Source organism: Trichosurus vulpecula, chromosome 2 (genome assembly GCF_011100635.1).
Source record: "Trichosurus vulpecula isolate mTriVul1 chromosome 2, mTriVul1.pri, whole genome shotgun sequence".
Taxonomy (NCBI): domain Eukaryota; kingdom Metazoa; phylum Chordata; class Mammalia; order Diprotodontia; family Phalangeridae; genus Trichosurus; species Trichosurus vulpecula.
The window spans coordinates 250,272,455-250,289,145 of record NC_050574.1 but is presented as its reverse complement, the minus strand read 5'-3'; the positions used below and the strand labels follow the sequence as shown (position 1 = coordinate 250,289,145).

The window sequence follows — 16,691 nt, the reverse complement described above, 5'->3', positions numbered from 1 at the left end:
GTTTGCCAAATTCTTACTAACTTTAGCTATTTCCTACTTAATGAATCTGTATCCTTTAGTGAACAGGGCTGCTAGTTCATTCCAGGAGTGCCTTAATGGAATGATTCATTTCTGAAGACCTAGGTTCAGTGTTTAAATGAAATCTTGACTGAAATCAGTCTAGCAGCAAAGAGACATAAAAACAGAATTTACTGAAAATCCATGGTCAGCAAAGGCTTGTATTAGGAAACATGAAGTCTACTGAATTTTTTTTTTTAAGGAATCAATCTCTAGATACTAGGAAACTTACTGCTTGGAATAATAGATGTTAAACAGATAACTAGGAGTTGGAAAGGCCATTTGGTAAAAAATATTTAGTTTGTCTTAAAAGCTAGAAATAAATGAAATGTCTTAAACTACCACAGGAAGCAAATGTGCTCCTGGCCATCCTCATTCTCTTCATCAGTGGACAGGCTCAATAAGTCACAGAGCTACAAACTTCACATGGTAAAGCATCATATACTGGGGCACTACTCTCTTGAATTGTGATACTGAAGTAACCAGTGGAATTTGTTTGGAGGAAATATTCTACAACATAGTGAACTTGCTAAGACAACTGAATCATATTTACAGTTCAAATAAAAATATATATTATATGCTTTAATGTATAGCAAATTTAATACATTAGTGTTTACAAAATAAAAATTATATTTTACTGAAATTTTTCTTGTGAGGTGTTCCCCTCATCATTACTCAAAAGATCAGCAAACGATGCTGACCCATCATACATATCTATGTATTCAAAGATGAAGTCTTTTGGTCCGTGCACATCTTTTGGTCACAGGCACTGTGACAAATATTAGAGGGAAGATTACTGCATCTTTAAAAAAATTCTGTTGCTTACTGTCTATAAACTTGAACATTAATATTCAGGTTTGTTGTTTTCTTTTTGTAACCTCACAAAATCTCTCAAAACATATTAGAATACGTGAAACGTTTCATGAAACTACTCAGATACTAACCAGTGCTATGGCTAATATTAAAAACTGAAGAAACATTCTATTTAAATCCTACTTATACTATTTCCACAAACAGTGAACAAAGACAATCACATCTTCAACCTTAAACTAGCAACAAAGTTGAAGCACACATAAAAAGCTTGGCCAATGGTCAAAACACTACGTACAGTACAATGAACCATTTAGGGAGGAAAAACCACCTTTTAATAATAGAAAAGTTGTTGACTGGTGTTTCCACTATAAAGCTGTTCCACAAACCAAAAGTGATAAAACAATTATACACATTTACAGTGATCAGGGACTACAGTGCAGACACCTCATTTAACACTGGGATGACAAATTTTAGTATGACATACATGATGACTGAGTAATTGTTCCATATCTACAATGCAGAACTGAACTAGAGACAGAAAAGGTGCATTTCACGGGATGCGTCACGTTCTCCACCAAGGGTTGAGTTACTCTGTAACAAGCATGAAGATCTGTCTTTTACCCATGTCCTTGTTACTGCCTCTCAAACCAATAGGGAAAGTATGTTTTGGCAAAAAGCCCCATTTGCATTTTATCATGGGGAAAGGATTCAAATGTGAAATTCTTATTCTTAAGTAGATAGGCAGATATATGTTCTAAGCATGTGAATATGCTATATATATACGTATGCATATTTATATACATACATATATATGCATGCCAAAAGTCTTACATTAAACAGTGGAAATTAAAAACAGAAATGCATTCAAGCTATTATTACTTTCAGGAAAAATAAAAAGCATTTGAAGAGATGAAAGGCGTATCAAAAACTAACTGCAAAATAAATAACAAATACAGGTATCAAATAAAAGCACATGTAGAAAAGAATGTCTGCACAGTGTGTCCAGTGATTGGTAAAAACATAGCATCATTTGGGCAGGAGGGCACCTCCTATTGGAATCTAGTCTTTCACGTCCACCTCTGCAGGCAGAGAAAGATTTCAAGATACAGAGGAAAGTTATTTCAGTAATGGTATATGGATTTGGCCATTAGCCATCACATCTTTATCACCTTCTGGACGAACTCCTTCTGTGATCCACATTAGTGCTCTGAAACATCCATACTGAAACCAGGCCATTTGCACATCAGTCTATCTGTCTCAAGTTTTCTGTCCAAGGAAGATATTCCAATCTTTTTTTTTTAATGCCTTAATGGTTATGCTATGCAAAGGCCAATGTTGTAGGTCACGTCCATATGGCAGCCACCACATTGATGTTTCTGGCTTTTCCCTAGTACTTGATTAATATTTAAAAGTACACTGACAAAACTGGTAGAATGACATTACATTAATAAATGTCATATATATATATACATATATATCTCCTCTAAAACAAGCTCGGCTTTATCAAAGGTAATAGCCACTCGAACTTCCTTCATTAAAATATGAAGTACTTGTTTTCCATTTTCCCAAATAAAGTAAACTTGCTGTTTACCTATCACTTTAATTAGCTTTCTTTCCTATAATCCCATAGATTTCTTAATTCTGATGTATAACAATCATATTTATGCTAGATACATTTAAAGTAGACATTGAAATTTCAAGTAAAATAAACTGTATCCACATCTACTGGACTGAATACATGTCTCAACACCTAGAGTTTACTTTTATAAGTTATACAAATACATTTTACATTCTTAAATAATGGATGCCTACAATATTAACTTGTAAGCTTCCCCACATAATGAAACAACTTATACAGGAATGTGTATTTACCGATATTACTGTTCTAGATTGTGATGTTTTTGCTATCCCTTCTCCCCCCACCCTCCCCACTCAGTTTCCACAGACTAATGTACCAGTCCTTAAGCTTTGGCTATGAAATCTGTTTGACTTGAATGAGGCAACATTGGTTATTAAGGCTTGTTTTTGTATTGTAGCTTTATCCTCAGATCTGATGCCATTTTTTTTCCAAGGTACAGTGGGAGAATCATGGCTATCTTGTATCTTCAGGCTCTGTTTTTATGACTTTCCTTTCTAAGTTAAAAGCTGAGTGAGGAAAATCTTTTAAAATCCCAAGGCTTTCTGCAACAAAATGGAAACAAAGAAAGATGTTATAAGTACTGGGATCGAGGAATTATACAATATATACACAGATTTTAGGAAAAATGCTTATATTAGGATTGTTGTGAAAAATACAATTCAATAACAGTTGTTTATACGGCATTTTAAAGTTCAATGGATCATTGATTTAGGTCAAGCCTAATACCCTTCATTCTACAGATGTGGAAACTTAGGACCAGAAAGATTAAGCGTCTTTGCCCAAGGGCACCAAGGCAAAAAAGGAGCAGAGGTAGAATTTCCCTCCAAATCCTCTAATCCCAAATTCTGCCTCCCTCTTCCCACCGTACCACCCTACCTCTCACATTTTATATGCACTATCCCACAGGAGCATCACCATCACCCTGCAGGGGGAGGTATCCCCACTTTACAGATGAACAAACTAAGGTTCAGAAAGAAAGTTCAGTAATTTGCCCAAGGCTACAAAGGTAGAGAGTGTAAGAGGTGGCATTTGAACCTAGGTCAGCCTGACTCCAACTTCAATGTTCTACCCAATCCATTATGCTGTCTCTCTAACCCATGGTCTCTAACCTACTTCTCTAACAGGCTATTTTCTTTTTAAAAAAAATACAAGACATAAGAAAACTGAATGGTAATATACAGCTACATAAAGTTTCTGGTCAAAAACATATGTGAAAGGTTGAAAATACTGTGAGACAAAAATCTTTTGCCCAATGAAATACAGGAATATTTAAAAGATTTTCCTAAATACACAACATGAAGGTGAGGGATCTAGAACAAAGGAAGAAGGCCTCTCCTGCCTTTGCTAATTAAAAAGTAAACCTAACAAAGAAGGATTCAATGGAAAAATTAATATATATATATATATATATGATACACTTCACATTTTACACAAAGAGAGAATGAAATCTTTAATTTAGTACTTAATGCTATTTTTGTTTTGGCTTACCAAGTATCCTAGAAATCCTAGCAGAAATGAGTAGCTACCGTAAAATCACAGAACTCACTTTACTGAAATATACGAGGGCTTCCCGACCCATCGGTAACTGCTCTGCTTTGTTCTCCATCAACCCCTTAGTACAATGATGACTACGCAACAAATACAGAAGTATGTATCTATGTGGATGCAAGACATACCTAACCAAAGATATGTGAACTGTTCCTAGTTAGAAAGCTTTTCACAGAATGGGAATTAGGGCAAAACGTTAAGAAGAAAAAAAAAAAGAAGTCCTTTAAAAAAAGCAATATCATTTTTAAATGTGGTACAATCCATGAGGGTAACCAGGAGAGAGTTTTAAGCTCCCCAATTTCTTTATGGCATTCCCAGACTCTTATTAAGTGACTTGCTTCCCTTCTCCCCGCAAAAAAGTCAAGAAAAAATTATGAACAGAAATCACCGCATACAGAATTAAGTAGGGCTTTCTGCCTTGCTGACATCTGCTTACAGCAGTATGTACTGAAAGTGAATGGCTAACCTCTCTTAATATCGACTACCAACAGCACATCATATGGGTGTACTTAGCTTAAGGAATACGTATCTTCCTGACAAGTTAGGCATAACTCTTAATTTATTCCCATCCCCTCATTAAGTCACATTATAATCGCCATGTTATGATTTCTCTGTACCTCAGTTTCCTCATCTGTGATATTACAGTGTTGGAGTAGGCCAGTTGACCTAAAATTCAATTTGCAATTTAACTAGATGCATTCTCTTTTTCTGATGGATTTTCAATTAGCAGTGGTTTCAACAGCTATTTTAAGCTTTTATTGTGTTTCTCCTCACTAAATGGTCAGTAAACTCTGATATACAAACAAACACTTAAGTGTACTAGCATTAATTAGCAGTTGTTAATTAAATAAATTTTGATACTATGAATATCCCCTTTTCATTAATCTGCTTGGGAAGTTCAAATTCTTGTATACTGAGTTTTCTTAACATACGGACACATACGTAAATGTAGTCAATTCCATATCACTTTGAAGTTACCATCCACATAAGCAGGATGACTTACTTTTGACTGGCTCAGTGATTTCATCAACATAAGGAGCTCCAGGTTAACCATTCCCTCTCAATGCAAGTCAGCACCATTTCAGCAATTTAGTATATAGAGAATATCATCAGGGGCTCTGAAAGTTTAAGTGATTTTTTAATGCCTGACTTCCTGACTCTAAGATCTGCTCTCTTTCTACTACTGCTTCTAAAGATAGGACATTAAAAATAATGAAATTAAAGGTTAACCTATCTATGTATGTAACCATCACTAGAGAGCAGCTGTACCAACACATAAAAACTGTAAACTATCATGTCCAAAATCTTGTCTCTGCTATATGTGTGCCCTTAATTTGGAAATGCCAATATGTGATGATATGTTCTATTATACTCGACAGATTTCCAGAAAAAAAAAACCTAGCAAAATAATCGAGGGATATTTTGAGACACAATTCTGGTTATGATTTTTTTTAAAAGTTAGAGATAAGTGAAGTTCTTTCTCCTCATACCCTGTATTCTCACCTGATGGCTGAGACTTGGCCTCATTACTGGAATAAAGTCTGCTCAGCTCCCCATCCATAACAAAATGTGGAGGCTGTCTATTTTGTAAACTGGACATTCGGAGATTCAAGGGTCTTTCTGCTACTGGAAAAAATACATTAAAAATTATGTTAGACAAAACTAGGACACTTTACATTAAAAAAAAGAGTTTTAAGAATGGTTAAGGAAAAATCATAATTGTTTAAAAGGGGGGGAAAATCAAGTTCATGGAGCATAAATAACTTCAAATTTAGAGGCCACTAGTCCAACACTAGGCAGGTAGGTGGTGGAGTGGGTAGAGTGGCAACCCTAGAGTCAGGAGTATCTGAGTTCAAATCTGGCCTCAGATACTTACTCGCTGTGTGACCCTGGGCACGTCAATTAACCCTCAGTTAAGTTTGCCTCAGTTTCCTCATCTATAAAATGAGCTGGAGAAGGAAATGGCAAACTACTCCAGTATCTCTGCCAAGAAAACCCCCAAATGGGGTCACAGAGAGGTGGACATAACTAAAACAAATGTATAACAACAATCCAACATCATCATCATCACCACCAACACCACGTAAAAGGTGAGGAAACAGGTCCACAGAAATTAAGTGAAAGATCTTCTCTATAAGTAGCAGGGCCAAGATTCAATCTCAAGCCCTCTGATTCTTTTTGCTTGACCAAATTGCCTCTTCTGCAGGATTTTACTAAATTTTGAGGAGTACAATTCTGTTCCATGTGCTACAAATTATTAAGTTTTTAACAAAATTCACAACAAATGAGATAAAAATTGTGATTCCCAATCCTTATTACCACTTCATATTTAAAAAAAAAAATTCCTACTTAAGGCATTTTCTTGTAGCTCTTCTCAAAAAGGTGTCCTAATTTTCAGTGTATTGCAAAATACTGCAAGTGGCTTCAAGCCAAATGCAGTTTTAAAAGATACCAGTTTGTTACAGAGAGAGACCACAAGAATGTGCATAAGAGAATGAGAGTCCAGAGATACGATTGAAAAATGGTACATTCCAAATTATATACTCCCATAAATCAAAACACATTTGCAATTCATAATACTACATTTTTTCTTTACTGATTTTTTTCTTCCAGAGGTGCCAACAGACTATCCACAAAAACTGAAGCTTTATTTTTAGCGTCTGAATAGATGCTTTACATCAGCAATGAAAGTTCTTTCCCACACTATTCCTTAACCTCATTATAAAAGGGATTCTTTTCATTTGGCTACACATGACCTCCACATGCTGCTATCTTTTATTCTGGGATTCTCTCTACAGATATACTAAGTTGGAAGCTATGTAAGTATGTTTAATTTAAGACTACTCATTCATTTTAAAAGCAAACCTGTTAGGTCTAAAATTAACAGTTCTCAAGGAAAATAATCTCTGGTTACGGCCACTGAAATATTCAGGTCTCTGACTTCATACCGATTCCTAAATTCTCAATTCTTCATTACATATTTATTAATATTAAGCCCGTGACAGAAAAGAGAAGCACAGTGAGCATTCGATGAAAATCCTTTTGTAATCTACAAGAAATAGAAAAGAATTTCTTTCCTTCCACATATAATGGCCAAACCCTCTTCCTATAACATGTAGTGTTTTGTTTCTTAGTTTGGAAATGCAGCTAAGAAAGCATGGTCTTAAAAAAACCCAAAAAACATGGTCTTAGATAAGAAGAAGCTGCTTGTTGGACTAAAACAACTATAGCAGACTCACAAAGATATGACAATGGCTCTGAATCTTTTCAGGGAAAGGACAGAGAAATGTAGTACAGAAACATAAATACAAACATGAGACACTTCTCCCAACTCCACTACTTTACACTCTACCCCCCAAATCCCACACTTAAATTTCTTTTTGAGAAAAAGAAAAACAGTGTCCTACTCTGATGCCTCATGGTGGGGTGTATATAGACTCTAGATTCTTAAAGGCTAGCCTGGCCACAGGGTTATAATTTTTTTCTGTGTCTAACAGCCATTGGTGATGACCATTTATCAGGTCTAAAGAGGCTATGATCACATCACTGGAGGGGGAACCCAAACAGATGAAAATTACGAATCTTTAAAATATGAAGTAGTATAAACTATGTAGATCATATTTTCAGAGGATAAGTAATTTCATGTGTCACTGAATAAAACCTGATTTGGCCTTTACATTTGTCCACTCTAACAGACAGGTCATACTGCTACGGAAACAGCCACCATAAGAAATTAAAACACCAACCAACACCCAGCAGGTTTCACTGTTGGCTCTTTTTTTTTTTTTAAGTCTAAGTAATACTGTCTTTCAGTCCTTCTTAGAAAAATGGGCATTCACCCTGGCCAACAAATCTTTGGGGGAAACAAGCCCTCTCATTTATTCTTATTCCATTAATTAAGTCTCCCTTTCCCACCCACACATTTTACAAGATCCATGTCAATCATATGTGTGTCAGATAAAGTTGAAGAATATCAAAGGAAAGAAAGAAAATTTTCATATCAATAGATAAGTGAATCCTAAAAACCTAAACACCAGGCCTTTATTAAGCAGCTTTTTCTTTGTCTTTGTAAAAATGGAACAATTTATGAAAAATAATCTTAAGTAAAACCTCTAAAGACACCATTTGGAAAATAAGACAAACATAAATAATATTCTGGTCTGCTTGTCTTTGAAATTCATAATTACTCCTGGCTGTAATCCTCTACCTTGTCCGTCAGAATTATCTGCTATTAAGCCATTCGGACTGTGCTCCTCCGAGCTCTGCCGGTAAAGCCCCGCAGACAATCGCCTTTCGGCATGTTGTAGTCTCTCATAACCAGCTTGGGTGCAAAGGAACTCCATCTGTTTTGCCATCACCTTTTCAGGCTGCTAATAAAGCAAAAATAAAATCAGTGACTAAAACTGTCTAGATCAGACTCTTGAAAGGTTTGAAGGTGCCAATTTAAGACTCCAAAGCAAATATATTTTGCATTCATTAAAATAAGTTCACACTTTCATATATCATACACACGCTCCATAAATATGCATGCATGCCTATATTATCATGCTACAACACACCAAATGGATTTTTGGCAACCAAGCTGTCTTCTAAGGTCTATAAAAAGGATTCCTCTTTCCACTGAAAAGCGAAAGGTCTTGGGGATTGTGGTACAAGCTACTTAGCCCCTTTAAAGATTCTTTTCCTAAGAAATCTAAATGAAACAGCAGCATCTGTTAGGAACTTCTTCCAACACAGAGGGCGATATCCTGGCATCTTTATTTTGGGATACTACACAGATTCTGAAAATAGAGGAGGACATTATGGCTATAGAGAGAAAAGGTGTAAAACTTCCATCTGCAAAAATCAGCCCAATTTACCTCTCACAGAAATTAAACAATACAGAATGATGCCGAACACCTTCCACACTGCCAGAGGATATTCACTTTTTTTATGCAGCAGAGCAGGCCTGAAGCATTTCCCTAAAAACTAATAATAGTTCTGATCTAAAGAACACCTCGCAGTTTACAATCTAGCTCATTGGATCCTCACAACAACCCTGTTAAGTAGGCGGCATATAATTTCTGCAGAGGAAGAGAGTGAGTGCTTAGCACAGTGTCTGGTACGTAGCAGGCACTCAATAAATGCTTGCTGAATTGAATTGTTCAGAGAGGTTAAATTATTTGCCCAAAGTCAAACAGCTTGAGATGGCAGAGCTGGGACCCAAACCTAAAACTTCTGATTTCAAATCCTACCAAAACATCCTGCTTCCCATAGCAAGGTAAAACATGTAGTTAGCTTGCTAGTACACACAATCATTTTTCCAAATGCTTCTTCAGCTCTTCCTCCTGCACTGTCATAAATAAATACAGACTGAAGCTTCATGAATTATGTTCCCGGTGATTTATCTTTAATGTTTTGCTGAGGAGGAAATAGTTAAAATCAACCTAATAGGAATTTACCTAAGATATTGAAATTAAATGAAACAGTGGTATGTGTGATATAATGTTTGTAAATGATGTGCTGAGAATGAAATAAAAGTCTTGGTTTTCAATACAGAAAATACACAGTTGAAAGTATTGCAGAGTTTTCTAATTTTTCTCTGGAAATTACTGAATGACTTATGGGAGGTATGGAGTTCAGTACTAGTAATAGTCCTTTTGTGTTCTGCCCAGGTCAGACCACATGTGAAATACTGTGTTCTGTTCTGGACATCATATTTTAATAAAGATATTGATAAGATAGAAAGGAGGAGGGCAATCAGGATAGTGAATGACCTCAAGATATTATATAGCTAGCACAATTACACAAGGCACTAAGAAAACTTCAAAAATGGAAAGCAATCATTTTTCTTGCTACCTGTATCACAAGTATAAAAATATAAAACTAATAAGTAACTCAAAGGGAAAAACATACACTCCAAACGTGTATATATCCATCTACCTGGAGGCAGTGTGGCACAATAGGTAGAAAGCTGGCCTTTGAGTCAAGAAGACCTGGGGTCAAGTTCTTCCTCTGATACATAATGGCCATGTGACCCTGGGCAAATCAATTACCTCTAAGTGCTTTGGGAAACTTTTTAAAAATAATATTTTATCCCCCCTCCCATTAGTAAAAACTATTTTTAACATTTTTAAAAAAGTTTTAAGTTCTGAATTCTATCCCTTCCTCCCTCCTTTCCCCCTGTCCTAAGACAACAAACAATATGATATAGGTTATACATGTACAATCACGTAAAACATTTTCATTATTAGTCATTTTGTGGAAGTAAAATTGAACAAAACGAAAGAAAAAAAAGAAAGGAAGGAAGGAAGGAATAAGGAAAGAAACAAAGAAAGGAAGAAACAAAGAAAGAGGAAGAGAGGGAGGGAGGGAAGAAGGAAGGAAGGAAGAAAGGAAAGGAAGGAAGGAAGGAAGGAAGGAAGGAAGGAAGGAAGGAAGGAAGGAAGGAAGCAAGCTTCCTTCTGTTTTCAGATTCCATCAATCCTTTTTTGGAGGCGGATAGCATTTTTCATCATGAGTCCTTTGGGATTGTCTTGGATCACTGTATTGCTAAGAATGGCTAAGTCGTTCACAGCTGATCATCTTAAGACATTGCTGTTACTATGTACAATGTTGTCCTGGTTCTGTTCACTTCCACTTTGTATCAGTCCATGTAAGTCTTTCCAGGTTTTTCTGAAATCATCCTGCTTGTCCTTTCTTATAGCACTATAATATTCCATTACAATCATATACAATGATTTGTTCAGTCAAGGCAACTTTCTAATACTCTAAATTGTGAAGGAACCTTCCTGCATTGGTAGAAGGAACTTCCACATCTGGGAGTTCCCTTTAACCAATGTAATCACAAGTCCAAGTCCCTATCCCTATCCTATCCATACACTTATTTTCCCATAACCTTCAATCGGAATCACAGAATCTCAGAACTGGATAGGCCCTCAGAGGCCATCTAATTCAACTCATCCCTGAAAAAAATCCTCTTATTATTAACCAACAAGTGGTAATACACTCTTTGTTTGAAGGTTTCTAGGAAAGGGGAAATCATAACCTTCTGTGGCAGTCCATTCTATTTATGTATAGTTCTAATTATTTGGAAGTTTCTCCCCAAATGAAGCCTATATCTTCCTCTCCGTAATTTACACATACACCCTCAGAGGCCACGTAGAACAAGTCACATGATACTCTTCTACATGATAGACCTTCAAATATTTCAAGATTAAAATCCTGTTTTCCCCAAAGTCTTCTCTGCTCCGGATTAGAAATCCCCAGATCCTTCAACTGATCTTCATATGATATGTCAACTAGATGGTAAATATGAATGTTAGACCTGGAATCAGAAAGACCTGAGTTCAAATCCAACTGCCAACACTTAACTAGCTATGTGAAACACAGGCAAGTCACTTAGACCTCTTGCAGCCCACAGTTTCCTCATGTCTTAAATAGATAAAATAACAGTACCTCCTTCATAAGATATATGCATATATATATAGCACTTGCAAACCTTATAGTGTGCTAGCTATATAATATCTTGAGGTCATTCACTATCCTGATTGCCCTCCTCCTTTCTATCTTATCAATATCTTTATTAAAATATGATGTCCAGAACAGAACACAGTATTTCACATGTGGTCTGACCTGGGCAGAACACAAAAGGACTATTACTAGTACTGAACTCCATACCTCCCATAAGTCAGCCTAGGGTCACATCAGCTCTTTTGGCTGACATTTCACTATTGAATCATATTGCACTTACAGTCTACTAAAACTCACAGTTTTGTATTTTTATATGATTGTTTTGCAACTATTTTCTTTTTTTCTTTTATTTTCAGGGGGGAAGGCAGGGCAATTGGAGTTAAGTGACTTGCCCAAGGTCACACAGCCAGTAAGTGTGTCAAGTGTTTGAGGCCAGTTTTGAACTCAGGTCCTCCTGACTCCAGGGCCGGTGCTCTACTCACTGTGTCACGTAGCTGCGCCCCCCCCCCCTCCCCACCGTCAACATTTCAACGGAGGAAAGAGATCAAAGAAAAAGGAAAAAGTTCCATATGTAAAAAAATATTTAGAGCAACTTTTTTTATGGTGGCAAAGATTTGAAAACTGAGGGGATGCCCATCAACTGGGGCATGGCTGAACAAGTTGTAGTATATGAATGTGATGAAATACTATAATGCTATAAGAAATGATGAGCAGGATGGTTTCAGAAAAACCTGGGAAGACTTATGTGAACTGATGCAAAGTGAAATGAGCAGAACCAGGAGAACACTGTACACAGCAACAGCATTACTGTAGGATGATCAACTGTGAAAGACTTAGCTGTTCTGATCAGTACAATGATCTAAGACAATTCTGAAGAACTCATGATGAAAAATGCTACCCACCTTCAGAGAAAGAACTGATGAACTCTGAGTGAAAATTGATGTATACTTTTTAATTTTCTCTGCTTTTCTTGCTTTTTTTGTGATAAGGCTAATATGGAAATATGTTTTACATGATTGCACACGTATAGTTAATATCAGATTGCTAGCCTTCTCAGCGGGTTGGGGAAGGGTGGGAGAGAGGAAAAGAATTTGGAACTCAAAATTTTTTAAAAAGTTAAATATAAATAATAAGCTTGTTTGAAAAATAAAAAACTAATTGACGACAACAACAACAATTTCAATGGAGGTTGTTTATCATTGTCATAGTGATAAAATACATTGATTTCTAAACCCAGCTTGGCAAAATTATGTCCATGTGAAATGTCAATTCCATTAGAAACATCTAAGTAATTGAAGGACAAACAAATACACGAGCTAAGATAAAATAATGACTAAAATTTCCCCACCTTTTGACCCAGAGATCCTCCTGCTAAGCATATACCTCAAGGAAGTTAAAGACAGAAAGGAAGGTCTTATATGCTCCAAAATATTTAAAGCCACACTTTTTCGTGGCAGAGAGCACTACAAACAAAGCAGGTGTTCGTTGTTCTGGGGCAGCTACCAGGGGAGGGGAACTTTCGGCCTCGAGGCCACATATGTTCTCAAGTTCGGCCCGAATCTAAACTTGTGGACTTGAGGGCCACATGTGGCCTCGAGGCCGCAGGTTCCGTACCTTTGGGCTAAACAAATCATGGTACATGAATGCAATGGAATATTATTGAGCCATAAGAAATGATTAACATGACAAATTCCAAGAAACATGGAAGATTGATATAAAATGAGGAAGAGTTGGGGCAGCTAGGTGGCACAGTGAGTAGAGCACCGGCCCTGGAGTCAGGAGGACCTGAGTTCAAATTCGATCTCAGACACTTGACACATGTACTAGCTGTGTGACTTTGGGCAAGTCACTTAACCCCAGTTGCCCTGCCAAAAACAAAAAAAAAATGAGGAAGAGTAAAAGAAAACAGGGCAGCTAGGTGGTGTACTGGATAGAGTGTCAGGCCTGAAGTCAGGAAGACTCAAAATCCTGAGTTCAAATGTGACCTCAAGACACATACTAGCTGTGTGACCCTGAGCAAGCCACTTTAACCCCATTTGCCACAGTTTTCTCATCTGTCAAATGAGGTGGAGAAGGAAATGGCAAATCACTCCAGTATCTTTGCCAAGAAAACCCCAAATGGGAGAATGATGAGTCAGACATGACTGAAAAACAACTAAAAAAGAAAACAGACCCAGAAAATCAATACATACAATGCCTACATCGATGTAAACAGAAAAAAAAAAAACAATAAAATAAAACCGAATACAATATAATTAAAATGACCAAGGTTGGCCCCAGAGAAGAGTTTATAAAATGCACCTCCTTTCTTTCACTGGAGAGGCAGAGGACTATGCATGTGGAACGCTGCATATGTTGTCAGAAGTGGTAGTCGTGTTAGCAATGAACTATTTATCCTTTTTAAATATTTTTTTTTTGGCAAGGAAAGGCTCTGGGCAGGAGAAGGGGAGAAGAATATATCTGCAAATGAATGTGATGTCAAAACAAAAGGTATGGGTAAGATAAACATCAGTATGATAGGTACAAAAAGAATCTATGATTTCATTGACCTGGGGGACTCCTAGTGTAGAAACTCTATTGGTCAATGCAAATTTCAGCCTATCATAATGGGGCAGTGTGGTAAACTGGAAAGAGTTTTGGATTTGGAATCAGAGGTCCTGGCTTCAAATCGTACATCTGTCACTGCCTACGTGACACCGGGCAAGTGACTTTACCTCTCTGGGCCTCCCTTTCCTCACCTACAAAATGGGAAGGTTGGACTAGATTACCTCTAAGAGGTCTTCCACTTCCAAATCCATTATTCTATGAACCTAGGAAATGGTTTGAAGCACAAGCAGTTAAAGAACTTACCTAGGTCACATAGCTAGTAAGGGTCAGAGTAAAGATTTGAACTCAGGACTTCCTGACTCCAAACCCAACATTCCATCCACTTTGCCACACAGCTGATAAAGAAACCGGCACGGTACATATAGGTGTATGTGTTGCAGTACTTGCTCATCAATAAACAATCACTTTAAAATTTTAAAGTGTGATCATAGTGTTTACTGAAGTAGTTTACGATATTTTAAATAATACTATTATCGCTCTATGGTTTTTAAAAGTTTTGGTGCGTGCAGCCATTGAAAGCAAGTGACTGTTTTGCCTTGACACAGCTAACAGTAGCTTGACTCTTTGGAGTCTTTCTTCAGCCTCGAATCTTCAAAACTACAAAGAATGTTTAAGTAGGGCCAGATTCGATTCAGTTCATAAATTTAACCAAACTAAAAGAATGTGATAGCTATCTTGTTTATACAGCTGTGGATCAGGGTAAACTAAGAGGCAACCAGAAATCATTTCAGTCATCAAAACTTTAAAACCAAAATCAACTGACGCAGTTGCTTCTTTTTTACTAATCATCATTTCTAGGGAAGGAAAAGTCAATGGCTACCAAACTGATGGTTTCCATTACCTGCGAATTAAGAGCTGCAAATTCTTCACCTTTAGCTTTGGCCAATGCTAACTGAGCTTTTACAGCATCCTGCTGGAAAAGGGTCTGCACAGTATCCTGGAAATCTGGGAACCCATCCTATTAACCAAAAAACAAACAAAGTTAGCAGCATGTTTCATCTTTTCCCTGAAAATATCTAAGGGCTGTTCACAAAAATTCATTCATTAACTTCTTGGTTTTGTTTTTTCATCTTGCACTATGTATGGGGCACAGAGAGCTTAAGTGAATTTCTGAAGGTTTTAAAGTTGCAGTGGTAACTTGGAAGAAACAAAATAGAATAAGATGACAATAAAGTTTAAGCATCAGTATGGTATTTCAGCTCGATAAGTATCCAGGTTTCATCCCAGGTATAACCTGGCTAATAGCCTTAGACATTAGCCACCACGTTAAGTGAAACATCATCATTCAGGATAATTCTACAAGAATAATTAATTAATTTGCCTTGGCCTTTCTGAAGTTACAGTGGAGTTTGGCTATAATGTATGAATGATATATAATATATGTGATTGATGCCAAAGAAAGAAGTCACTTGAGATAGTCATAATAAATAAATGAATAGTAGAAAGGCATTGGGGTACAGTAGAAAGAGTGCTAGATTTGGAGCCAGAGGACTTGGGTTCAAATCTCACCTCTTTCACCTCTATCACTTATTACCTGGTAAACCTTGGCTAATTCAATTTACCCTCGAATCCAAAGTTTCATTATCAGCAAAGTAAAGAGTATGACCTCACAGATGATCTCTATTGTCCCTTCTAAATGAAAAATAAGTTCCCAAGTGACCCAGTCATCACTAAGAATTCAAAGAAAAAGGAAGGAATAAAGACAATTTCCAAAAAAAAAATAAGGCCCTCAAAAGATGGACATCTCAGGATGAGAAGAAATTGGCTATGGAGAAAGCACTAAAATAAACATATCAAGATCAGATGTCAATGATACTGTAAACTAAAAGAACACCAGGAGTTTAGTCATGTGGATTCTAGCCCAAATTCTATCATTAATGATTACATTAAATGTGCAAAACACCTAACTCCTACATTTAGATTTTCACAACTGTGAAATCCAGCTCGTCTTCTCACTGCTCCTCAAACACAACACTATCTCTTATCTCCATGTCTTCTCACTAGCTGTCCCCCATGTTTGGAATTCTCTCCCTCATCACCTTCTACCTCCTGGCTTCCCTGGCTTTTTTCAGGATTTAGCTCAAATACCACCTTCTGCAGCGGTCCTTTCTTGGTACACTTACTTCCATCCCCATCTTTGTATGTATGTAGTTGTTTACATGTTGTCTTCCTCATTCCTTAAATGAGGAGTGTATTTTTTGCCTTTCTTTTTATCCCCAAGGCCTGGTACACACTGATTTTGTTCTGATGTTTTCCAATTGTGTCTGACTCTTCGTAATCCCATTTGGGGTTTTCTTGGCAAAGATACTGGAGTGATTTGCCATTCCCTTCTCCAGCTCATTTTACAGATGAAGAAACTGAGGCAAACAAGGTTAAGTGACTTGCCCAGGGTCACTTAAGTGACTTAGTAAGTGTCTGGATCCAGATTTGAACATGGCTCTTCCTGCCTCCAGACCTAGCACTCTATACACTATACCACCTAGCTGCTCCATAGTAAATACTTAATAAATTACTGATCAAGTGACTGACTAAAATAACCTACCCTCCCTACCTTGCTGGGTTGCTGGAAGGACTA

General features: G+C 36.9%; 1 protein-coding gene across 5 annotated transcripts in view; it reads right to left on the bottom strand.

Annotated features, from left to right (window-relative positions):
• Positions 1-1,174: 1,174 nt before the first annotated feature.
• Positions 1,175-16,691, bottom strand: part of NAB1 (NGFI-A binding protein 1) — a 56,253-nt gene continuing 40,736 nt past the window's right edge. The window contains exons 5-8 of one of the 5 annotated variants that reach the window (XM_036744446.1): positions 14,958-15,074; positions 8,265-8,427; positions 5,561-5,683; positions 1,175-3,051 (exon numbers count right to left, since the gene is read on the bottom strand). In XM_036744446.1, coding sequence (XP_036600341.1) covers positions 2,963-3,051; positions 5,561-5,683; positions 8,265-8,427; positions 14,958-15,074 — 492 coding nt within the window. In that variant the 3' untranslated portion in view covers positions 1,175-2,962. Of the gene's footprint in view, positions 3,052-5,125; positions 5,176-5,560; positions 5,684-8,264; positions 8,428-14,957; positions 15,075-16,691 lie in introns of those variants that run through there. The other 4 variants (XM_036744449.1, XM_036744447.1, XM_036744448.1 and 1 more) reach the window with 4 other exon arrangements.